We start from the raw sequence: 26,361 nt of genomic DNA, 5'->3' as shown, positions 1-26,361 counted from the left end.
ATATCTCCTTCACCAAAGACTTTTGATCAAGGGAAGTAACCTTGTGTGCCAGATAGAACTTGCAGCATTGCAGCATTTCTCATTGTCTGACCATCTAGAACTGGCATGCTCTGTTATGCATGATTACAAAAAAGTGAATAAAATAAATAAATAAAAAATTAAATCAATGAATGAATTAAATAAAAAAAAATAATTAAGTAAAAAAAATAAGTTTCTGTATCAGCTCCCAAGGACAGAACTGTTGTGACGACATTTGTTCCCAACACACTGTTTCGCACCACTATTCCGAAAGAAAATTATCTAAGGACGTAATTCACCCATTCAATTCCTATCGACTTAATCCGACAGAAGAGATTCCATTATTTCAGGTCTGAATCAGCAAAAGTCTTTCAATTCGGATTTTTAGAAAGCCTTTTACCGTGTACCGGAACATTTGGTTCCACCAGTCAGGGTACTGTAATTTGAGACAAAAATTTGCACAAACTTACTAGTCTTGAATTGAAACCCAGCTAAAATCCACATATACTGATGGTGTAAAATGCAGACTAAGAAAACACTATAAGGAAGTACATATTAGATGAAAGACCATTTAATAACAACAATCGATAAAATAGATCGATTTATTTTTTACAATTTTTCCAACCGTGTAAACTGGTTTAAAAAAAAAAATAACATATTCTACGGTGCTCTGTAATGACCCAGAAGGTATCAGGGACGTCCGCATGTAAATTTTTTGCTTGAAATAGTTCTTTTCTAGGCTTTTTCGGTGAAAAAATGCACAGATCTATATATATATATGCATTTTTAACAGGGGCGTAGGAAGCAATTTCAAAGTGTGTGTTGGGGGGGGGGGGGGCGGAGGGAGGGTGGACGCAAGAGTCCCAGCAAAAAAGGCGAGGGTCCAGGGGCCGCCAAGGCCCCGTAAGCTCTGAAGATTTGCCGTATCTTAGATATAACTACTGAGGTGGTGACTACTTAAGCCTGCCTGAAAAAATTAGACGTTTAGCTCAATCGGTGAAAAGAAACATGCATGTTTTTACTGGGCATTGGTGGTAAACTTGCCGGCCTGTTCGAACTGGCATGCTTTCGATTGAAATCAATGTCATTCACATGTATACATACACTTTTTGATCAGGCCTTTGGCTCAGAAAAAACGGCGTGCATCTGATTTAGGGGAATTGTCAGTAACGCGCCAAAGTCGGTGGTTACAACGGTTGCTTTCCTTCACTGATGCATCTTGCAACCCGTCCTAAGTGAAATGATCTTGGAATGACGATAAACCATAATGAAATAAATAACTTACACCGATGAGTGCATATGTTGTACAAATATATTAGGCCTACTTATTCCGCTTTTTGGGCTAAATAGAACTGCAACGTCATCGCACTGAAACACGGTCACTAACTTAGATTTATTTATTGATTTATTTTATTGGTGTTTTACGCCGTTCTCAAGAATACTTCACTTATACGACGGCGACCGGCATTATGGTGGGTGGAAACCGGGCACAGCCCGGGGGAAACCCACGACCATCCGCAGGTTGCTGGCAGACCTTCCCACCTACGACCGGAGCTGGACTTGAACTCACAGCGACCGCATTGGTGAGAGGCTCCTGGGTCAGTGCGTTGCGCTAGCGCGCTGGTGTAGTCTCATTTCGCCTACTTCTTTTGTTTGAAATTAGAAATTGGAGGTAGGCGTAATGATAATACCCAAGGTGTGAAGATAACCATTTAATGGGATTGAAACTCCAGGGGACCGTGTGGAAGGATTAAAGTACCGCTATAAGTGTGTGAATAATTGCAAGTATAAGTAACAAAAGAATGACCCAAAGATGGACGCATAGATCATCTGCTGTAAACATTTATGTTACATACCAGTGTTAGGAATGTAATACATAAGAGTGGTAAATAGATAAGTGATAAATGATGACAGTTAAAAATTACAAGTGTAGCAAGAACGATGCTTTGTCGGCAAATTCCACCAATGTCAGTTGTTCTCCCTGCAACTGTTCTTTCAATCTTTGTAACTTCTCGTCCTGAGTCCGATATTTCCTCCTCTTTGGAGGGAAACGTCCACCAGCTTGTAGCTGAGAGATTTTCAAATCTGTTAACGTCTGTTCTCTCTGGATGATGCGGATGAATTCAAAAAGGTTTGGATGTGATTTACCAGCGACTGAATTCATCCTATGATGCCACCCTTCAACGTTGTTGTTCGTTCGGGCAGCCGTTGTATGATGGTGGTTCCACACGTCCCTGCCCCATACACCTTCGACCCAGTTTTCCGTCACATAATCCAAAAAATTCACACAATTATCGGTAGCAGGTGCTTCGGCCAAAGTGTTCAGCCAAACGTCGTCGATGTCCTCCGGGGCCACAAGAGGTAACATTGCAGCACGTCGAACCATTTTCTGGATGTCGGGGTCATTTTTGTAAGCTGTCTGCAGACCATGTTTTTGGCAATTGCGCCAAATGCATTGCGTGAAGTGGAAAAAACATCCTTTTACTTCTGTCGCTGGGAGGGATATTTCAACAGCATTATGAAAAGCCTTTTCAAAATCTGCCTGAATTGTAGAGGGTTGGAAGAGAGCACCTTCCTGAAGAGAAGCGTGTTTGATCAGATGAAGCATTCTCTGGTATGTTTGTTGACGTCTGTCCGGAAGCAGTGCGAGAAATGCAGATGCCTCCATTAGAAATCAGCTTGCCAGTGTCAACCGCCATGTAGGTAATTATACAATTTATAATTTGTGAAAAGGCTTAAAACTTAAATGAACAAATAAATAAACAACGTCTCCAGAATTAGGTTGCAAATATCGATTAAAATTGTAGTATTTTAAATAAAACCAATCCGAAAAGTCAAAAATTAATTTCCTGGGATATTTTTATTGTGAAAACATAGACTAATTCTGCTTTTAAATCTTCAAAAGGTTTGCGATAGGATAAACTGATTTTGAATTAATAATGCCTGATTTTTTAAAACGGGTCCATCATCACCACTTTTTCCTAGGTTAAGGCAGTTTATTTTCATTCATAAATTTCTCATATTTAAACTAGTTGTAACGGAATCTGTCATGAATTCATACTTGTAACATACATGTATACGTGTTCACAGTTTTCAGGACCATCTGCTTACCGAAAACATTTTATTCTGATCAGAAACGTTTTTATTTTGAATAAAAACTTTGGCTTTTGTTAAGCTGTTATGATAATGAAATACTACAAATGCTTCAGAGAGAGAGAGAGCTTGGGGGAAGGATTTAAACTATCGAAGTGTTTTAAGTGAAGTAATTCTGTTGACATCCTGTAGTCATTATCTTTAGTTTGCCATCTTAGTTTTAACTATTATTATAGATGTGTTTTATGGTTATCATTAATGAAGTTTTTACCTCTTAGGTGTATGCTTTTTCCAAAAGTAGGGAAATGATAGGTTTTAACTCATTTATTATTTTTTTTCACAGGTGATATACATTCCCTATAAGGAAGATAAAATTCAGATGAAATTTCCAGAATCGACAACGGACAACCCTGCAGATGAAGAGCTTTCATCTCCTACCACCTCAGTGCCATATTTTTCTGTTGGTTGTTGAGTGAGGCTAAGTTAGCAAAGCAAGTGGGGAAATTAAATTTGGAGATTGCAGAGCTGAAAATGAGGAAATATGTTGACAATATTTTGGACAACGACCAAGATGTCAATTTTTTTACTGGCCTATGCTCAAGATCTGTGAAACTTTTATTGCCACAAAACCTGACAGATTTACACTCTATTATTAACTGTACTGAAGTCTCTCTTAAACAAGTCGCACAAAGGTGCTGCCTTGTGGGAGAAGTCTTGAATGTACCGGTGACAGTAGATCAACAGCCCCATCGTCTGTCCCACCGTCTTGAATGTCTTATCTTTCCGGGACAGAACAGCTTCCTTTTCTGTTGGATTCATGTAATCACCTTGTCGACAGACGGTTTTGCCTTGGTGGTTGACCTCTCGTTTGAACAGTTCACACATTTTGGGCTTCAGCTTGATCCCTGCCGCAGAACAGCTCGCACGTCATCCAGATGTTTGGCGAAGGTCGTACTGTAGGCGAGCACACCATCAAGGTAAGGCAAGCAGCAAGTGTCTCGGACGTATGATAAGCACTCATCCATGAACCTCTGGAAGGCCGCAGGTGCACATGTACTTTGACAGTCCGAATGAAGTGCACCAGTGCAGCAACTTGCTTGTTTGCCACACTTTGCACTGCGCAGACACTGGTTAAAATTGTTCTGTGTAGGATCTAGACAGTCAGTTATGTTCACATACTCCTTGATGAAGTTATATCCAACGATCGGCTGTTCTAGTTTTTCATCTTCGACGACCAGGAACGGAGCAATCACTTGTCCTGGTGTATCTCCTTGGCTTGGTAGAGAAAACGCTAAGTCGATCCATCCGAGATATGGAACTGTTGTCCCATTTGCAGGAAGATCTAACCGGCTTCCCGTTAACTCTGAAAAAGACCTCAACTCCCTTTTCACTTTCGTGACTAACCAGCGATGTGGGATCAAGCTGACTTGGGACCCAGTATCCCACAGGGCCTTTGTTTTCACTGTATCCAGATGATAGGCAACCAAGCACTAGTCTTGTAAGCCTGGATTCTTGTTTCGTGGTCAGTGTCCGGGTATAACACCCATTACAACTTAGCTCCAAAGTTTGCCCACCGCCCAGGCTCTTGAGTTGGGATCCATTTTCTCCAGCCACTTCCGACCGCCTTGCCACCTTGCTTAGCTTTGTTGGTTTTCTTCTTCACACATATAGACAAGAAATGCTCATTGATCCCACAATAAAAACAATTTCCAGTTCCACCTGAGGGCATCCACGAAGACTGTGGCCGCATTCCTCTAACTGCTAATGAGTTTATCTTCTGCTGATTCAACTGTTCAAAACTGGAGGCTATGGTGGCTTTGAGTTCACGGACCTCGTCCCGGACACCATTTACTTTATCTTTTTCTAATGCTAAGACACTTGGCTTTCCTGGTTTTTGTGGTTTAGTCTCCACAGTGGTTTCAGAGTCCTGTTCATTTTCCACGTGACTGGTCCGCGCTCTAATCCTCAGCCTCGATGTCCTCTCCGGTTTAGCCGAGCTAGGGATTGTTATCTTGTTTATCAGTTCAGTGTCAGACGTCAGGGTTCTGGAGTAAGGGCTGTAGTTCCTGTCGGATGGCGTCACTTGCTATTCCTGTGTGAAGAGCGTGGAGAAACATGCATTGCAGCGGTTCCGGGCTGTACTTTATGTCTGAACCAACTTCCTTGGAAGCAAACACCTTGTGTCTAATGTCAAGGGCTCTAATCAGGAAGTTCCGAGGATCCTCTTTTGGCTACTTAGAAAGATGGCAAAGTTGTTGGTAAATTGCAGTTGCTGACTGTAACATCTCTCTCAGTGGGTAGAGTTAAGTCTTCTAATTTTTCCAAGAAGCTTCTGAGGCGAACATTTGTGGACATAGCATTGATCCCTGCTTCCTTTATTTCATCTGCTAAATAGCCGTGCTTCAAGCCATTGTCAATCTGTCTGGTTAAACTGGCGATTGTCAGTTTCCCTTTCTCGCCTAACTCTCCAATCTAAATGTAACTCTTCAAGAATGCTCAAAATAAAACAGAAAAATTGTCGGAAATGACACGCCTGTCTTTGCGACGGGTTAGCAAGGGGAATAAATCTAGGGGTGTAAAAAATTTTAGATTTTTGGATTTAGAGTCACTTCCCCTGAACTGTTCATTTACTCTATGAGCATCACAACAATACGTCACAACAGCCGAGCAATTTCTGAAGGACCCTACCGTGCGAACGGTGCTTGATGACCTTCGGAGAAAATACGTTACTGTTCCTGCGTACAAAGCTCGTAATAGTATTATATTTGTCTGCAAGAATTATTACTATCAGGTTCTTGTGTAGGAGCGTAATATCACAACCACAACTGCCGCAACATCAACGCATTCCACAACCACCTATACTCTGGAGAAAATTATTTAAAAAACATGTCCTTTCTCAAACAGAGGAGAATATCCGTACCTTCCCGGCACACCAACATACCGCAGCTTTACTGAATTCCAAATATGCATAAATCCCCATACAAAGCTCGCTTTATTGTCAAAAAGCTATTCCACCAAACGTGTATCCACTCTCTTAACGATTTTGAATAAGTTCTCAGACCCCTTGCCAGGATTTGAAAGGGTCATGGTGGAATAGGTATCTAAAAGAGCATGCACCGCGAGCGTCGCTATTCGGGGCTGCCTAGGCCCCTGCAAGCTATAGATCCCAGATGCTCTGAGAAGCAATCTAAGCCATTTATAGCCATGAAATGTTATCAGAATTCCACTATATTTCCAGTGAAGAAAAACAGTTTTTCACATTTTGTCAGTGTTGAATCCAGGAATTCTTGTAGAGCCAAATCAAATGACATTTGAAAACTGAAAATTTGAAGATAAATTTGGAGTAATTACATAATTTAATATGTAAATATTTCTATTTACCCTTTTAAAGATAACCATTTTCAAAGTGCAAAACATTCAGAAATTCTCAATTTCATTGTGTGTGTAAATTTTAAGTCATTTGTGTTTTTGGAAGAACCCTTTTGAAAGACGCAACAAGACTCTGCATTCAACCCTAAGTTTGAATAAGGAGTATAACTGCGGTGAATATCAAAAAGCAATCAATCATGTTAATGAAATGTTGTTACACGAGTTTCCCTGAAACATAACTTCCAAGTAAAATACTGTCAAGAAAAATATAAGCTGAACAAAAGATTTATTCCCTTGAATAAGACCGAATCATGTAGTGTTATGCAGAATTGATGCCGAAGTCACGGGAAATCCAAGGAAGTCATGGTAAATAATCCACAATTAAATAATTAATATTACATGAGACAGCTGTCCATGCTTTGTTCTCATTTGGAGCGTATGCTTTGTGTTTTTGACATAGGGTATTGTATAACATCGGAATGTCACTCCATTCATAATTAATTAAAAGCCAGTCAGAATTAAGACTTAGAACAGCTTCTTTTCATAAAGAATGTTTTGCTTGTTTTTGTTTTAACGTTTTACAAGGCACATTAGCAGTAACAGTTGCAGCATCCAAGGCATTTGTGATCTGATGTGTTGTTGTTGTTGTTTCATCGTCGGCTGTCCCTTGCTTCTCCGGCTCGGATACACTGTTTTCATTGGTGACCGTGGCTGGTTTGGTTGACAGCCTGCCCCCGCTTTTCCCAAAGAAATCTACAATTGTATGACAGCCCTCGGCTGTTTCGGTTAATTCCCGTTTCTTCACCCACTTTTCACTCCTTCGCATCTTTACTGCACCGCGAGGAAGAGTGAACTCCCCATGAATCGGGATTTCTACAAAACACAGCATAGGCCAAACATAGTTTTGATAATACCTGAAATCGCCAAAAGTAGAGGTTTCCCGGAAATGTCAGAGCTCTCCAATACGACAAGGCGGTTGGAACACGTTGAACAGACGCAGAATTAGAAAAAAAATAGCCGCAGACAAAAGAAACGGCAGCGTGGCGGCAATTTTAGGGGCAGGGCGCTGTCCCACGCCAAATAACGTTGGCAAGGGGTCTTGAAAAAGGGGCATGGCACTGAGGACAATTGTTTAAGGACAGCAGGCCCTGTTGTGCAATTGCAAAAAATTCAGGCGTCAACTGTATGTGGATACTTAAAAACTCAAACCGTCTCACTGAATAAATAGAGGCTCTAATACACACATAGTATAAGAACATCTCTGCTTAGGGTTTCTCCACACTCTATACTGCTATTCCGCACATGGATTAAATAGATAGATAGAATTTCATATCTATCTGTTTCGGTGTTTAATAAAACCGATCTTTCTCATTAACTAAACGATATTCTGATGCTCTGCTAGCTTTAAACAATCCATATATAGCAGAGACTGTGAAAGATATTTTTACCCACCTTCGCTGTATTTAAAGGAAACCACAGACCCTCCAGATTGTTCATCTTGTCTGGACCTATATTTGTGCAAAGACCAAAAACAGTTTCCTCTCTCGAAGACTTTACAAGAGGGATAGTTTCAATTCTGATGTTTTAAATTATCCTATTTGGACAGCAATATGCCAAAGGGTCCTCCAAATGGCCCGCACATATCTCGCCTCGTAGAATATGTTAGATTCTGCGTGGAGTGTGAAAACGCACTCACATTCACATGAATCGTATTCACTTCTTCACGATTTTTAAAGTTTTACAATGTATGTATGGACAGAACGTCTACAATATCTGACAATCTGCTTCAAGACTGTGCCTTAAATTCGTTAAACCCGGAGCTAGGGGCTTTGTATTCATCGTGATGAAACAGATCGCCACATTGGACATGAACAGTTGCAATAAAAGTGCTACTGATATACATATTTTGTTATCGGCCACTGATATTCTAGCATGGTACACCGTATTCGAACACTCACTCGCCTAGGAGTCTTTCCAAATCGTTAAAAACTGTTCACTGCTTCTCTTTGCAAGATTCCGTCCTTTATATAGGCCTACTTTCTCAGTTCTTTGGTAGTTTGTGTTATACGTCGTTTTGCGGAATTGGTTGACGGCTGGTATACCAATGTCTGTTTCGACGAATACATTACAATAAGAGCTCCATCAGGCCTGGTATACTGTACAACTTACCTTTCAACTGGGCTTTTTTTTCCAGTACCGACCTAAACTCAGCGCAAATGAAATGCTTTCACACTTTAATAGCTTGATTTATAGCAAGTGATAGAGCAAGCTCCTTGGAGCTTTACATATGTGCGCCACGCTCCTATTGAATGTATTGTTTGTATGTGTGCATATTGTGAATAAAATGAAATCAAATAGCCTGATATTATGTATAAGACATATAAGAAGAAGTGCGGACTACATAATGGATTTGACACATTGGATAGCCCATTACAAATAGGCCTAATTTAGCTTAGTCCACATCTGACCTCCAACATCGGTTTTGTCCAACTTTGGCAGAGAATGGAGATAACCGAACATTGGAAGTCTAAAGGAAATGGGAACTGCGAGAGCCTGTAAAAAACTTATCATTGGCAAAGCCTAAAAAACTTGGCATTGGCAAAGCCTGGAGATAACTGGATATTGACAGAGCCTGCAAGAAACCAGTACTGATAGAGCCTGGAGAAAACTGGCCATTGGCAGAATTCCTTCCATTCCTGCAATGCAGTAGGTACCGAACACTCCTCTTGACTGCATGGCTCAGCTGGCAGAGCGTTCGCTTCGGGGGCGGGAGATCCAGGGTCAATCCTGAAAGTCATCTCAGTGAAGTAGCACTAGATAAAGGATCGATATAAATCCTTCCTGCAACAAAGAGGCACATTGCATGCACTCTAAGGATTCGTTCGTCGTCAAATAGTGGAGCATTAGCCGATTCTGACAGCGAGGGCCCTTTTTCACTTACAACATAGATTTACAGGGGGTGGAATTAAAATATCAGTTGCATATTTAAGCATCACAAGTTGCTCAATAACAAATTGACGCATAGCTGAATTTCTGAACCATGCAACCTGTATGATCACGAGAATGTAACCTGCAGCTGACAGCACATTTCTGTAGCAACCAACCAACACCGCTTTATATCAGCATTTATTTCACAGTGTACTTAGAACATGTAAGGAAACAGGCAGTATTGTACATAAAATATACTCCATGATAGAAATGTACTACTTCACAGCCTATCAATATACTGCACAATACACATGTAGTACTTCATAGCCTATCAGTATACTGCACAATACACATGTACCGGGGTAGTGCTTCACAGCCTATCAATATACTGTACGATACACACGTAGTACTTCACAGCCTATCAATATACTGTGCGATACACATGTAGTACTTCACAGCCTTTCAATATACTGCACGATACACATGTAGTACTTCACAGCCTATCAATATACTGCATGATACACAGGTAGTACTTCATAGCCTATCAATATACTGTACGATACACACGTAGTACTTCACAGCCTTCAATATACTGCACGATACACATGTACTTCACAGCCTATCAATATACTGCACGATACACATGTAGTACTTCAAAGCCTATCAATATACTGTATGATACACATGTAGTACTTCACAGCCTATCAATATACTGCATGATACACATGTAGTACTTCACAGCCTATCAATATACTATACGATACACACTTAGTACTTCACAGCCTTCAATATACTGCACGATACACATGTACTTCACAGCCTATCAATATACTGCATGACAAACATGTAGTACTTCACAGCCTATCAATATACTGCACGATACACATGTAGTACTTCACAGCCTATCAATATACTGTACGATACACACGAAGTACTTCACAGCCTATCAATATACTGCATGATACACATAGTACTTCACAGCCTATCAATATACTGTACGATACACATGTAGTACTTCACAGCCTATCAATATACTGCATGATAAACATGTAGTACTTCACAGCCTATCAATATACTGCATGACACACATGTAGTACTTCACAGCCTATCAATATACTGTACGATACAGATGTAGTACTTCACAGCCTATCAATATACTGCATGATACACATGTAGTACTTCACTGCCTATCAATATACTGCATGATACACATGTAATACTTCGCAGTCTAACAATATACTGCACGATACACATGTAGTACTTCACAGCCTATCAATATGCTGCATGATACACATGTAGTACTTCACAGCCTATCAATACACTGCATGACAAACATGTAATTCTTCACAGCCTATCAATATACTGCACGATACACATGTAGCACTTCACTGCCTATCAATATACTGCATGATACACATGTACTTCGCAGCCTATCAATATACTGCACGATACACATGTAGTACTTCACAGCCTATCAATATGCTGCATGATACACATGTAGTACTTCACAGCCTATCAATACACTGCATGACAAACATGTAATTCTTCACAGCCTATCAATATACTGCACGATACACATGTAGTACTTCGCAGTCTAACAATATACTGTATGATACACAAGTAGTACTTCACAGCCTGTCAATAAACTGCATGAGGTAAATCTAACAGTTCACAGCCTACCTGTACAGTTTTTTTTCAGATTACAAAAGCTAAATTATATAACAAAATTTTGTTCCTTAAAAATCCATATATCACAAAAATATCCTTTTTGGTCTTGTCTTATATTTGTAATACAGGTATTAATTATGTGATACCATGCTCAATAGGCTTTATAAAATAAATACATAATACGTATGTTATCACATATAAACTGAGAAGATAACTTCAAAAATTTTCATAATTAAATTGAAAGGTGCAAATATATATGTACAAGTACTCCCATGATTTGAAATTTTATCACAGAAATTTTTAATTTATATATTTTCTTAATTCTATTGTACAGTCATGAAAATAAATTAAAGTACATCGCAATAGATACTGAGAATGCAATCTGCCTCACAACAACCACTGCTGATTTCCAATAAAATGCTGCTATAAAACTTTTAATTCACAAATGTACTAGTAGGGGTTGACTTGACATCTGCAATACAAGAAATGTTCTAGCTTATATTACTTCAACTTTCCTTGAGTACAGTGTTATGTGGCACCAAGTAAAAAACTGTCTCTGTCCTTGAGACAGTTAAGGTCTCCACCTGCACCTTCATATATAATAGTCGTCAAAATCTTAATTGAAACAAAATCAGCATAACACCCACCCATCCACCTCCTACAGGTTCACAGTACCATCCAGGTTAAAGGTCCTTACTGGCATGACACTAGCTCACCACAAGCACACAACTAGCTCACCACCATCAGCACACGACTAGCTCACCACAAGCACACGACTAGCTCACCACCACAAGCACATGACTAGCTCATCACCAGCACATGACTAGCTCACCATCACCACAGGACTGGCCCACTACCAGCATCCATTTCACATTCATCAGCAGAGGATGGAGAGTGGACCGTCCAATTCCCCAAAGTCAGATTGGACTTGAATCAACATCTGGAATTTGTTTAAATTCTCATTTTTGGACTCAAAAGTGTAGGAACTGGGAATGTATAAACAGTGTTACATATATTTTACTACATATAACAAATACATATAACAAATATGTCACAGTTAAAACCTTATGAGCCCTAAACCATGAGAAATACAGATGTATTAAAATTTGGCTTCACTTCAAAAATGCTTCATGGAATCAATCTGTTTGATGTTTTCCAGTGTTACACAATCATTCCACATCCACACTACAGGCAAACCACAGGTAGGCTAGTGGCTCACTACAGGAAAGATCTTTAAGTGTGGTTTTTACTGTGCCAACCAAGCCTACTAATTCACACCATTAAACGTGCATGGGATACTGTAGGTTCAGTTGTAGTATACATTTTGAGAGTGCATAATAGCCATGCCACAACCACACCACAGGCAGACCACTGGTAGGCTGGTTGCTCCTACACGGCGATCATTTAGCGAGGCTGTTATCGTACCAGCCAAGCCTACTAATTCACACCACTGTACATGCATGTTCATGGGATACAGTAGCCTCAGTTGTAAAATAAATTTTGAGAATTTTCATAACAAATGGAACGAATATAACAGTTATACTAGTCCCAGATAATAGAGACACTACAACCACACTACAGGCACACCACTGGTATGCTAGTGGATCATTATACTGCGATCCTTCAGCATTGCTTTTACAATACCAACCGAGCCTTCTAATATAGTCTCAGTTGCAAGAAACATGTTGAGAGTTTCCATAAGAAATGCAACTAATATAACTGTTATATCAGTCCCAAACAACCATAATTAGTCTGCATGAAAAGATTGTTGTTATCATCAAAGTAGATGTTTTCCATAGCAATAAATAGACGGGAGCTTAGCTGACAAAATGATTTGGTACCAAAGTGTGTGAAATGTTAATACAATGGTCATATAAAAAAAATTACCCTTTTAGCTCCATATCTCTCTCTATATATTACAATAAATAGATATACACATCAAGAGGATAATAGTAAATTATTCTCATGTACTAAATATGAAATGTAATAATAGTCAATCATATATATATTGTAGTTATGTACAAATAACAAAATGTAGTTAAACCCTCCATTTGCCTTCTTCGATGTTAACTGTATCACAGTTTTTAATGTTCATGAATTTCAGTGTTGTTCAACAACAGTTTTATTCTTTTTTTCGTCAAATAACATGTATTTCGTGTCTTAATCCTTCAAATAACTTTGACGCTGTATAGTTTACTGGACAGAAAATGGCCGAGCTAATCAACACAAACAAAACGATGACACAATAAGACAAAACGAACAAAGCATTTTAAAACTGGATGGTTAATGATCTCCAGATTAATCCGCATGAATATGAACTGGTCAACAGAAATAGCTCAACTTGAGTCAACAAGGATAAGTTATCTCAATTTATCAACAAAAAAAGCTGAATTCAACAACAACAACATGTCAAGCACAAACACGCAAACGAATCATTCAATTACGACGATCAAAGTCAACAAAAACAGACACACAAATCATCATCATCAAACAAAACAAGTCAATATGGCTGACAATAATTACACTGTACAAACTGAACCAGGCAATGCTTGTAACCATGACACCAGAGGGAATCTACACCAAATATTCCATATACGATACACCAAAAATTATGTCCGACTTTCCGTGAATAAGAAGTAAATCTTCTTGGAACAGTAATTTCAAAATTAGTCATTGTTGCAACAATTTTTCAACAACAGAAGATTATTGCAACAATGACTTGTCACAAAATTGTCACAGGTAGTTCCTCACTTTCATAACACTTGTTCACACAGGTAGAGTAGTTTTATTTGCAACAGTCGGTTTTCTTCCAATTGCTCTCCTTCTTGCAACACTGTTTCAATATGTTCACTGACCGTCTTGCAATTAATAACCCATTTTGCAAAAGTTTTAGCTTGCCCACACTGGGCATTGCTTGATATGTTCACTAAAAGTCTTCCCTTCGATTTCTCACTGACAATTTTCGTTCCTTCTTCACAAACTACGTTTTCCCTTCGCTTTTCTCAATGACAGTGAATGCCTATGATCTTCTCACCTATTGTTCTAAAGGCTTTTCTCACTCTGCTTTCCATTTGCTTTTCTCACGCCCAGTTTCTGATGGTTTTTCTCACTCAGGTTCTGTTTGCTTTTCTCACCTCCCCCCCCCCACCCACCAACCAGTTTTCTGAATGTGTTTCTCACTTTTCAACTTGGGTTTCTCACCTCCAGTTTTCAGATTGCTTTTCCCACACAGTTTTCTCCTGCTTGCTTTTCTCACTGATGGATTTCTCCTGTGTTCAGAGACATTCCACACTGGATAACTTTACCATGACAAACTTTGTCCCTTCAATCATGCCTTGGCAAGACCACTGGAGAAGTTAGCTCCCTTGCGGCCATTCTTCAGTACTGGAGGTGCAGTCTGAGGTCTTTCAATAGTAGGGAAAGTTTGCTGGAACCATTCTTCAAACTCTGAAACTGTCATTTCGACAACGTTGCGACGACAGAACTCAATAGCAGCACTTACGTCAGGATTGCAGATTTCCCAACTTCGCAATCCTTTCAAGACATTCAAAAACTTATACACACTCTGTTTTCCACTTCCTTCAACCTGAAACAGTGATAAGCCAAAAAAAAGATAATTAAAAAAAAAAAAAAAAACAACAAAAACAACAAACTTCTGTTTTTATGATCTTCATGGTATTCATATTTCAGCTAAACAAAATAAAATCATAAATGTGCATAACTTTAAATGCATATACATTAACAGCAGAACTGATATTTCTGTTAACATTTTTTTCTTTGCTTGTCTACATGATTATTAAATAAAAAGTATTACAACAACGATACATCTCCTCTATTGGCTTTTAGATGTAAGAATAATAGCAATGTCAAAATGCACATCAGAGCAAAACCTGTAATTATTTTTTTTTGGAAAATGGACATTTTGGAACTTGGCCTGTCACCAAACTTGTCTCGGTGGAGCCTTAATTGTGTTAAGTTAAAATCAGAATAACCAATTGTTTACAAAAAAGTTTGGAAAACTATCAGCCTCCATGACAGGGCAAAGCATCTATATGTGTAATTTTGTTGAAAAGGAACAAGATCACAAAAAACTTGATCTGTAACTTGTAATAATGACACCACATACCAAGTTTCAATTCATTTTTTGTGGCAAACCGTTTTGCAAAAAAATGTTTATGTGCAAAAACAGCTAGGACAATAAGATCTATACTTTTGTCAAAAATGTTTGAAATCGGCTAAAGGGCAAAAGTCTGGAGCTAATTTTCACCTGATGACCTACATGTACGCTTTAACCTAGCAGCAGTATACTAACTACATTAAATATGTGCTTCATTGGAACTCTTACGATGAAGATAATATTCCCATTCACAGCAACTTGTTGCAAAAACAATGGAGAAACTCGGAATGTCAGGTAAAAAATGTTGCTTTGAAATGTTGCAGATTTTGTTTGCCATTGAAAGCAACTGACCACCAAACTTTGCCTGTTACTTTAACCACAGAACATGCAGAAGAGCAGCTGAAGCACAGCGTGACCCCCAAGCTAAGAGGTCAATTGGGTTCATGCTCAACAGGTCTTTATTCAAAAGGCAGATAACATAATAGAGCAACTTGGAATATACTTGGAAAATGCCAATATGCTTATGAAGAGCAGGAGAAGACTTCAATTGCTCTCATTGTTTAAGTGTGCTTAGTTTGGTGACAATAAGTGATTTATGGTCTTATGAGGCTGACTGGCCAGTCTTGTGTTCTGCCAATTCCACAAAGCCATTACTCACTTAAACTGAAAGCCTAGTAACATGACTCTCTTGGTACTGGAAGTTGACATTTTGACACAGGACTATAACTATGCTTATCTTTTGGTACTGGAAGTTGACGTTTTGACACATGACTATAACTATGCTTATCTTTTGCTACTGGAAGTTGATGTTTTGACACATGACTATAGCTATGCTTATCTTTTGGTACTGGAAGTTGCCATTTTGACACAGGACTATAACTATGCTTATCTTTTGGTACTGGAAGTTGATGTTTAGACACATGACTAACAATGCTTATCCTTTGCTACTGGAAGTTGACATTTTGACACAGGACTATAACTATGCTTATCTTTTGGTACTGGAAGTTGATGTTTAGACACATGACTAACAATGCTTATCCTTTGCTACTGGAAGTAGACATTTAGACACACGACTATAACTATGTTTATCCTTTGCTACTGGAAGTTGACGTTTTGACACATGACTATAGTTATGCTTATCTTTTGGTACTGGAAGTTGACATTTTGACACAGGACTATAACTATGCTTATCTTTTGGTACTGGAAGTTGATGTTTAGACACATGACTAACAATGCTTATCCTTTGCTACTGGAAGTAGACATTTAGACACACGACTATAACTATGTTTATCCTTTGCTACTGGAAGTTGACATTTTGACACATGACTATAGCTATGCTTATCTTTTGGTACTGGAAGTTGACATTTTGACACAGGACTATAACTATGCTTATCTTTTGGTACTGGAAGTTGACGTTTAGACACATGACTATAACTATGTTTATCCTTTGCTACTGGAAGTTGACGTTTGACACATGACTATAGCTATGCTTATCTTTTGGTACTGGAAGTTGACATTTTGACACAGGACTATAACTATGCTTATCTTTTGGTACTGGAAGTTGATGTTTAGACACATGACTACAGTTATGCTTATCTTTTGGTACTAGAAGTTGACATTTTGACACATGACTAACAATGCTTATCTTTAAGTACTAAAAGTTGACATTTTGACACATGACTATAGCTATGCTTATCTTTTGGTACTGAAAGTTGACATTTTGACACATGACTATAGCTATGCTTATCTTTTGGTACTGAAAGTTGACATTTTGACACATGACTATAGCTATGCTTATCTTTTGGTACTGAAAGTTGACATTTTGACACATGACTATAGCTATGCTTATCTTTTGGAACTAAAAGTTGACATTTTGACACATGACTATAGCTATGCTTATCTTTTGGTACTGAAAGTTGACGTTTTGACACATGACTATAGCTATGCTTATCTTTTGGTACTGAAAGTTGACGTTTTGACACATGACTATAGCTATGCTCATCTTTTGGTACTGGAAGTTGACGTTTTGACACATGACTATAGCTATGCTCATCTTTTGGTACTGGAAGTTGACGTTTTGACACATGACTATAGCTATGCTTATCTTTTGGTACTGGAAGATGACATTTTGACACATGACTATAGCTATGCTTATCTTTTGGTACTGGAAGATGACATTTTGACACAGGGCTATAGCTATGCTTATCTTTTGGTACTGGAAGATGACATTTTGACACAGGACTATAACTATGCTTATCTTTTGGTACTAAAAGTTGACATTTTGACACATGACTATAGCTATGCTTATCTTTTGGTACTAAAAGTTGACATTTTGACACAGGACTATAACTATGCTTATCTTTTGGTACTGAAAGTTGATATAATGACACATTTGTCCTAAGATAACATGATGCAGTGGTCTAGTGTCATACAATATCCTCCAAAAATCTTATTTCAAATTCTCAAAATCTTATTCTCAAATTTTGACTTTAAAGTCAGAAATGGATTGCTGGAATCAGTCCCATATATCAGTACATCATACCCTAATTACTCAACCTTTTAGCATATGACTAAATTTTTAGCAAATTTCAGTGCACTTTATTCACATTTTGTTTTTGGTGACAAAACTACATTGGTTGGATTGGCAAATTTCTGGGCTTTACAAAAAGTATAATTTTATCAGTCTACACAGAATACTGCCTTCAGAATACCCTGGAAACAGCACCTTGCACGCATGCGAAAAGGTTAAAGGATTGCAGTAAGTAGGAAAGTTTGTCAGTAACATGCTTAAAGTCAGTGGTTTATGCAAGGTTTCCTCTGACAATAAAACTCATGATCATCACCATGAAATTATAAAACTGTTATGTAATTGATAATTTAAAGTCAAATAATTAAGTAAATAAATGTAAAGGATCAAAAGTGTCCATTTAGGTGCTGGAAACATCATGAATAGACAATTACATGTACAAGGTGCTTTAACACACGAAATTTGCTTTGAAATGATAAGGCTTGACTCCATGGAAAAGTGCTTTAGAGCTTGACACTGTGAGAAAGTGCTTTAGTGCTTGACACTGTGAAAAAGTGCTTTAGTGCTTGACACTGTGAAAAATGCTGGAAAAACTGACAAGTGCTTGACGCTGTGGAAAAGTGCTTAACACTGTGAAAAAGTGCTTTAGTGCTTGACACTATGAAAAATGTTGGAAAACTTGTAAAGTGCTCCACATGCATAAATCTATCAAAGGTGACTAACAAATACAACATTAACAAGAAAAAACCAATTACACATGGATCATCGAGATGAGATTCCAAACTACTGTCAAAGTTTTTCTGAAAGGCAAAACATATTTACAAAAATTTAATTTTCAACAACTGTAGAGATTCTTCTGAAATATGACCTTGAAACAAGGCATGTGAATGGCGCAAGCTAGTGACACAAAGTATCCATCCTTTCCGTAAGGCTTTCCCAAGGACAAACTGGACTCTACACTAATAGGGATTTTCTGTTTTTGGTTTTCATTTCCAGTAAAATGGGATGCTTCACTGCACAACTCAAAATGTTTATCACAAAACCTGTCAGTCCATAAAATTTGTTTACTTATTTATTTGACTGGTGTTTAACACTGTACTCAAAAATTTTTCACTATTGCACTTATATGAAGGAAAAAACCAGGCAGAGCACAGGGGAAACCCACGACCAGGTTGCTGACAGATCATCCCACATATGGCCGGAGAGGAAGCCAGCATAAGCTGGACTTGAGCTCACAGCGGCCACAACAGCAAAAGGTTATTGCGTCATTGCGACGCGCTGGCTTGCTGACCTTCTTGATCCTAAAAGGATCACCATGAAATAACTGCTAAAAGATTCTGATCTTGAAGTAATTCAAGTTAATACACTGACCAGAAATTTCCCTCATACTTATTTATTTGACTGGTGTTTTATGCCATATTTAAGAATATTTCACTTATATGATGACAAATACTTGGCCAACCACAGGTTGCTGGCAGGCCTTCAGATGTACAACCGGAGATGAAGCCTGCATGAGCTGGACTCCCTCAAATTTACTTCACAACATGTCAAAGTGATTTGCAAAAAACACCCATGCATGTACAGACACTGCACAACAGACAGAGACAGACAGACAGACAGACAGACAGACATGCACAACATCATACACTTATTCATAAACTGGAATGTTATCATGATAAATCATTACATGCACATGACATCTTGCTTTTGGTACATATTAAATTATATTTTGGGTTTTCCAATGGCATATGTTCTAGATAACTGGACTTACCAGACCATATTTTTTCAATTTATCTAAAATTTTTTCGAAATTCCATTCGGCTTTCAAACTTGGTGGCAAACTGTCCAGCAACTCCAAGTACCTGCAATAAAGACAGAAGCAAACAGAATACAGAGATTTTCCAAGGAAAAAAACATTTAAATATGATATAGTTGAGGAAGCATTAACTTCAAGGATAAGTTGCCGAAAAATTCAGAATGAAGGCAGCTGTTGCAATTTCAACTTAGTAACAGTCGAATAAGCCAGATATAGTGGATACACCTCTAATTGCTACTACAGTGTTAAGACATGTATGTCTTAAATTTTTTTGATTGGTGTTTTACGCCGTACTCAAGAATATTTCACTTATACCACGGCGGCCAGCATTATGGTGGGAGGAAACCGGGCAGAGCCTGGGGGAAACCCACGGCCATCCACAGGTTGCTGAAAAAAAACCTTCCCACGTATGACCGGAAAGGAAGCCAGCAGAAGGGAGCTGGACTTGAACTCACAGCGACCGCATTGGTGAGAGACTCCTGGGTCATTATGCTGCGCTAGCGCGCTAACCAACTGAGCCACGGAGGCCCCCTGTATGTCTTAAAAGCAGGGTTAATGACAAGATTCACAAATGAATTGCTGAATTGCTTTCCTAAACTGTAAACAAAATTTCACTGTATTAAAAGAGTTGGTTCCAATTCCGGCTAGTGTGTTATCATGCAAGAGCACTTGGCATCACCCATCCTTGATGTATATCCACAAATGACGCCTACTTTCAAACACGCATCATGTCATTCCAGCATAACCACCTTACTCGACGTCACATCTACCTGATTCATTCTCACATAAGGAAAATTTTACTCAAACAGCCGGAGACTTTGATTTTTGAGTATTCTTCCCTTATAGAGGTTAAATAGTGTTAACTACACTCCATAGGGTATCTTGTATATCGTTTTAATATTAATGACTAGTTTCTCTAGGGATTGAAGTAGCACTAAAGTAGGACTAACCCTATTGCTTTCATCGAGAGAGTGACACTAAACATTTCAGATGGCCGTGGAAGCAGTGGGACTGATTGTGGAATGCTAACGCTAGCTTGTCCCCCGTGACATCCACAACATACATACGAAGGCTAGCAGGGAAACGGTAGGGAAATGGTAGGGAAATGCTGAAAGTCTGCTACAGGTGAGCTAGTGGCATTAGGTATAACATTGAGAAATCACATCGGTAAATCTACCCCACAGCATACAAACGTTAGTGGGGTGGTAGGGAAATGCTCAAAGTCTGCTACAGGTGAGGTAGTGGCATTAGGTACAACATCCAGAAATCACATCGGTAAATCTACCCCACAGCATACAAACGTTAGTGGGGTGGTAGGGAAATGCTCAAAGTCTGCTACAGGTGAGGTAGTGGCATTAGGTACAACATCCAGAAATCACATCGGTAAATCTACCCCACAGCATAGAAACGTTAGTGGGGTGGTAGGGAAATGCTCAAAGTCTGCTACAGGTGAGGTAGTGGCATTAGGTACAACATCCAGAAATCACATCGGTAAATCTACCCCACAGCATACAAACGTTAGTGGGGTGGTAGGGAAATGCTCAAAGTCTGCTACAGGTGAGGTAGTGGCATTAGGTACAACATCCAGAAATCACATCGGTAAATCTACACCACAGCATACCAAGACTAGTGAGATGGTAGGGAAATGCTCAAAGTCCGCTACAGGAATGTTGGAAGCCTGGTACAGGTGTGCTAGTCCACAGGCCACATCAATAAATCTACACCACAGCATAGGAAGGCTGATGGGATGGCAGGGGAATGCTGGAAGCCAGTTACAGGCAAGTTAGTAGGTGAGCTAGTGGTATTAGACACCACATAAACAGATCACAGCATGTACTTTGTTGCCAGGGGGGCTTCTGTAACCAAGGGGGTTAGCACTCCCACCAATGCGGTCACTGTAAGCTCAAGTTCAGCTCAATATTGGCTTCCTTTTCATGGGAAGTCTGCCAGAAACTTGTGGATGGTCATGGGTTTTCCCTGGCTTCTTCCCAATTTCCACCCATCATAAGGCCGTTCTATAAGTGTAATATCTTGAGTAAGGCGAAAAACACCAATCAGATAAATTAAATAAATACTTTACTGTTTACTTCCTCCGGAGAAGAAGAAGGCTGTGGGATTGGTAGAAGCCTGGACAAGTTGTGTCAGTTTTAGTGCTGGTGCCAGACAGTCTTCAGGGGCTACTTTCGTAAAAGGTATAATAGGCACTGGGTAATAGTGCCAAAAGGGAGAAAAGTTTTGTGGAAGTGGGAGCAGTCTACTAACCACATGTAGTCAAATCTTGGGATTCAGAAATTTCTGGTGACCAAAATTTTACATTGTCTCGAAAAGAACACCACCTTTTCAATTAGTGGCAAAATTGTGTACTGAAGTGATTGTAATCTCAAATGTCATGGATTCCATGGACTGTTGAAAGTCTTGATGCTTAACCTACCAAGTACAATGGATGGAAGACTTCTTCCTCAGTTGTTGCTCTTGTTGCTGACTGGGTGGTTTCTTCTTTGGTCGTATGACCTTGACAGCGTTATGAAAAGTCTCCCCTTTTTTGGCCAACATGCTCAGAGCGATGAACTTGTTCTGGCAAGTTTTTAGACGATTTCTGAAACATGACAAATTTTCACACAAAAAAAATATAATAAGCCAGTTTTGAGTGATTCACCTCTTCTGAAAAAGAGGTAGAAATGTGCTTCTTGTTTTCACATGTTATTGTGAAACTGATCAGTAATATAACTGACGTTTCAAATAGGTACAATCATGGTATCACCAAAATTTATTTATTTTTGATGTTTATTTTGTTTGATTGGTGTCTCACATCATACTCAAGAATGTTTAACTTATACGATGACAGCCAGTGTTGTGGTGGCTAACAATCTACCACCATGTGCAGACAGACCTTCCTTCGCTGGACTTGAACTCACAGAGACCCCATTGGTTCGAGGCTCCTGGGTCATTGTGCTGCACTGGTATGCCAACCACTTCAGCCACTGTCTTTTGTTTAGAGAATTCCACCATACCAAAAAAATATTCTGTGTTTGATTTAATTTGTTAACTCACCTTTCTATTTGCTCCAGGGTGTCATTTATCTCTGAGGCTTTGTCTTCTTTAATTTCAGCAAACATTTCCTTCATGTCTGCTGGTAATGTTTCTAACTTGTTACTAGGCAATGAGGCTTGAAATTCTAGTACAGCTGGAGTGCTGTAAACAAAAATACAAAAGTGTAGAACAATTCATGTTTACAGTACATTATCCGAATAAAGGAAGATGTATGTGAAAAAAAAACAAAATACAAAATCCCTGGATACGACTTTATGGTTTACAGTTCAAATATTAAAAGTCTTTTCTCGTAACAGATTTCTTACGTCATTTTTCAAGCTTATGTATGAGTCCTGTCTTTCGTTAATAGTAAAAAAAAAAACAGGATGCTTGCTCACTGATTAAAGTTTTTTAAAATCTGTTCAAAACTAGAAATGCATTATTCTTTAGAAAGAATACAGGAATCTATCTATAAAATTATCACTTAATTTATTGAAAATTTATCATTCAATCATCAATTCTTTTTTATTTATTTACTTTATTTGGTTGTTGTTTTACGCCGTACTCAAGAATATTTCACTTATACAACGGGGGCCAGCATTATGATGGGTGGAAACTGGGTAGAGTCTAGGGGAAACCCACGACTATCCGCAGGTTGCTGACAGACCTCCCCACATACGGCTGGCATCAATTCTAATACTTCTGATGAAAACTCTGATGAACATGTACATAATACACTTGTTCGCAGACAAAAGCAGCATTTGATTTACTGTATTTGCACCAAACGTTCGACAGTTTTCAAGAGACACATTTTGCTTCACCCTGATTCACCTTCCTTACAGGGCAACTTAACAGTTTCTTGTGAAGTCCGCATATTTCTCACCAGAAAAAAGTGTTCTTATCAAAACCATCATTTTAAAGCTTTAATGTGCTTCTGAACGCACATTTTTGCATACGTACTAAACTTTAGACCAAACTGAAATATTGCTCATACGGTGTTATCATTATCAGTCATAATCATTATCATTTGGGGGTGAAATACAGCATTACCTTTTGGGTCGTACGGTGTGCTGGCTTGCCATCATAGACCTAGCAGAACAACCATTCTGATCTAAACTTCTGACTGTGTTTTCATGCTGACTTCTTCTCACAGAGTCCATTCTCCCCTTCAAGATAAAAGAGTGTTATGATAATCTATAAGTTTTGACTGAAAGGTTTTTACTGCAAGAATTATAATGTTTTCTCCATTTTTTGTCTCCTGGCAGCACTGCATTCCCAAAGAGGCCAGAGTTTTAATACTGCTTCGCTGAAAAGATGTCCCACCCATTCACAGCATATTGACACCAGACAAGATGTCCCACCCATTCACAGTATACTGAAACCAGACATGACACCTCACTCAATCACATTATACTGACACCAGATATGATGTCCCACACATTCACAGCATACTGACACCAGACATGATGTCCCACACATTCACAGTATACTGACACCAGGCATGATGTCCCACCCATTCACAGTATACTGACACCAGATATGACACCATACTCAATCACAGTATACTGACGCCAGACATGATGTCCCACCCATTCACAGTATACTGACACCAGGCACAACACCCATCCAGTCCCTGCACTCTGACCCAAGACAAGATGTCCCACCCAGTCGCAGTATGCTGACACCAGGCAACAAGTCACACCAATTCACAGTACGCTGACACTAGACATGACATTACCATTCAGTCACAGTATACTGACACCAGACAGGACACTCCCACCCACTCAGAGTATACGGACAACAGGCATGACACCCCACCCAGTCAATGTACACTAACACTAGACATGACACTATCACCCAGTAAAAGCATGTTGACAACCGACATGACAACCATCGAGTCACTGAATACTGACACCAGATACAACACCCATCCACTCATTCTGTACTCTCACCAGATGACACCATCCAATCACTGTATAGTGACATCAGATGTGACATCCACCCAGTCACAGTATACTGACACCAGATACAACACCCACCCAGTCACAGTATACTGACACCAGACATGACACCCCACTAGTCATAGTATACGGACAACATGCATGACACCCCACACAGTCATAGTATACTTACACCCAACATGACACCCACCCAGTCATAGTATACTGACACAAGACACGACACCTCACCCAGTCATTGAATACTTACACCCAACCCACATTATACATTATCATATCTCACCCATTCACAGCATACTCCAGACAGGTCATCCCACCCAGTCACAGTATACTGACACCTGACAGGACATTCCACCCAGTCAAAGCGTACTAACAACAGAAAAGACGTCCCACCCAGTCACAGTATACTGACACCACTTGGTGATTACAACAGACTCCTCCACAGGCAGATAACTCGGCTAGTAATCTGTGAAAGAAAAGCTACTTACAGAGGAAAACACTACAGACGCTCTGGGTGTTTTTGATCGACGATCATTCCTGCAAAAAAACACACACACACAAAGTTATTACACCTGTCTATGCGGTATGGGTTCAGAGTGTAGAGATACCTCATTATGGTTACAATAACAACATATTAAAATCCAGATATAAAAGCCTTGTTCTCTCCACAGCCAGTCAGAACGGACAAGTGGGTAATGAGGTCCCAGGTTAAAATGCAGCTCTTACTTTTTTTTTTTTTTTGAAAGTTTTGAATGCACATTTAAGTTGACCAAAATCAAACACACAAAACCATCATGTGTCATATCATATCTTACTCCCACTGAGCTAACATTAACAGAGGGGTGCGCATAAATCTGTGTATTTTGGGGAAATCAGCCCCCAAACACACTAGGAAATAGGAAGATTATGCTCTGACTAGAGACCATAACGGTCCTTATTTTTGAAAATATAATAAATCTTCAGCCTTTTCGACCTCTAAAGTACTTTTTCCAGTGGAAGTTATGCATACAATTCTTATGAAAATGACGCTAGAATTATTTGTTTGTGTCACTAAGATGGAGGCCTCATAAAACTGTGCATATTATATCTATATACCCCATAGTTCTCTCTGAATGTCTAAAAATATTGGTCGCAGAGGCGGTTGAAAATGTTGAAGAATTAAGGTACCAGTAAGGGCAAATCCACATATCTCTCTTCAACTACAAAATTGTTAAACGAGATATTACCTGCTATCTAGTTGTGCCCTGTCAGATAAGGCAGAGGAGGGTGGAGCTTCACCTGACCCCGCCCCTTGCTCAGCTTTGGATTCAACGCCATCTCCCTGAGCACGATCACGGTCTAATGACGCATAATATTCATCCAAAAATTTGAATATGCCTGTAATAAATATAAGATTTTAAAAATGAAGTTGCTGTCACATGTTTGAGTGACATCGATTCCCAGAAGAACAGTTTTGCACAATGAACATCTGAGAAGTGCCTCATTGACTGACAACAGGATTACTCTAGTCTTTATAACTGTTCAAAACTGAAAATAATTAAATCCGACATTGAAACGATGTTTTACTTAGTTGTTAGAAAAAATTATTTGTTAATTTGTATAAATATATATTTCACTTATACAGCGGCAGCCAGCAATATGGTGGGAGAAAACCTGGTAGAGCCCGAGGAAAACCCACGACCACACGCAGGTTGCTGGTAGACCTTCCCACTTACTTGAAAGCTTATAAGTGATGTTAATATCAACTGAAAACATGCCGGCTTCTGCTCAGGTGATGCATGTGAAAGTCTGCCAGTAACCTGTGGAAGGCAGTTGGATCCTCCCCAAGTTCTGCTTG

The 26,361-nt window shown here is 39.1% G+C and overlaps 2 protein-coding genes across 2 annotated transcripts in view; both read right to left on the bottom strand.

Moving 5' to 3' along the window:
• Nucleotides 1-1,939: 1,939 nt before the first annotated feature.
• On the bottom strand, nucleotides 1,940-2,626 carry LOC135463460 (uncharacterized). Its single transcript, XM_064740719.1, has one exon. The coding sequence runs from the start codon at nucleotides 2,624-2,626 to the stop codon at nucleotides 1,940-1,942; it is 687 nt and encodes a 228-aa protein (XP_064596789.1).
• Nucleotides 2,627-12,975: 10,349 nt separating this feature from the next.
• Nucleotides 12,976-26,361, bottom strand: part of LOC135464007 (coiled-coil domain-containing protein 60-like) — a 28,300-nt gene continuing 14,914 nt past the window's right edge. The window contains exons 12-19 of the mRNA XM_064741482.1: nucleotides 25,751-25,901; nucleotides 25,013-25,061; nucleotides 23,617-23,732; nucleotides 22,588-22,728; nucleotides 21,968-22,132; nucleotides 19,492-19,582; nucleotides 18,476-18,520; nucleotides 12,976-14,662 (exon numbers count right to left, since the gene is read on the bottom strand). Coding sequence (XP_064597552.1) covers nucleotides 14,405-14,662; nucleotides 18,476-18,520; nucleotides 19,492-19,582; nucleotides 21,968-22,132; nucleotides 22,588-22,728; nucleotides 23,617-23,732; nucleotides 25,013-25,061; nucleotides 25,751-25,901 — 1,016 coding nt within the window. The 3' untranslated portion in view covers nucleotides 12,976-14,404. The remainder of the gene's footprint in view (nucleotides 14,663-18,475; nucleotides 18,521-19,491; nucleotides 19,583-21,967; nucleotides 22,133-22,587; nucleotides 22,729-23,616; nucleotides 23,733-25,012; nucleotides 25,062-25,750; nucleotides 25,902-26,361) is intronic.

The sequence above is a fragment of the Liolophura sinensis genome, chromosome 3 (genome assembly GCF_032854445.1).
Source record: "Liolophura sinensis isolate JHLJ2023 chromosome 3, CUHK_Ljap_v2, whole genome shotgun sequence".
Classification (NCBI taxonomy): domain Eukaryota; kingdom Metazoa; phylum Mollusca; class Polyplacophora; order Chitonida; family Chitonidae; genus Liolophura; species Liolophura sinensis.
The sequence above is the reverse complement of the archived record's forward strand: the minus strand, read 5'-3'. Positions and strand labels throughout refer to the sequence as shown.

Bases quoted from the DNA above. Each gene is read 5' to 3' on its own strand.
- LOC135463460 (XM_064740719.1), bottom strand. From the start codon at position 2,626: ATGCTTCATCTGATCAAACACGCTTCTCTTCAGGAAGGTGCTCTCTTC.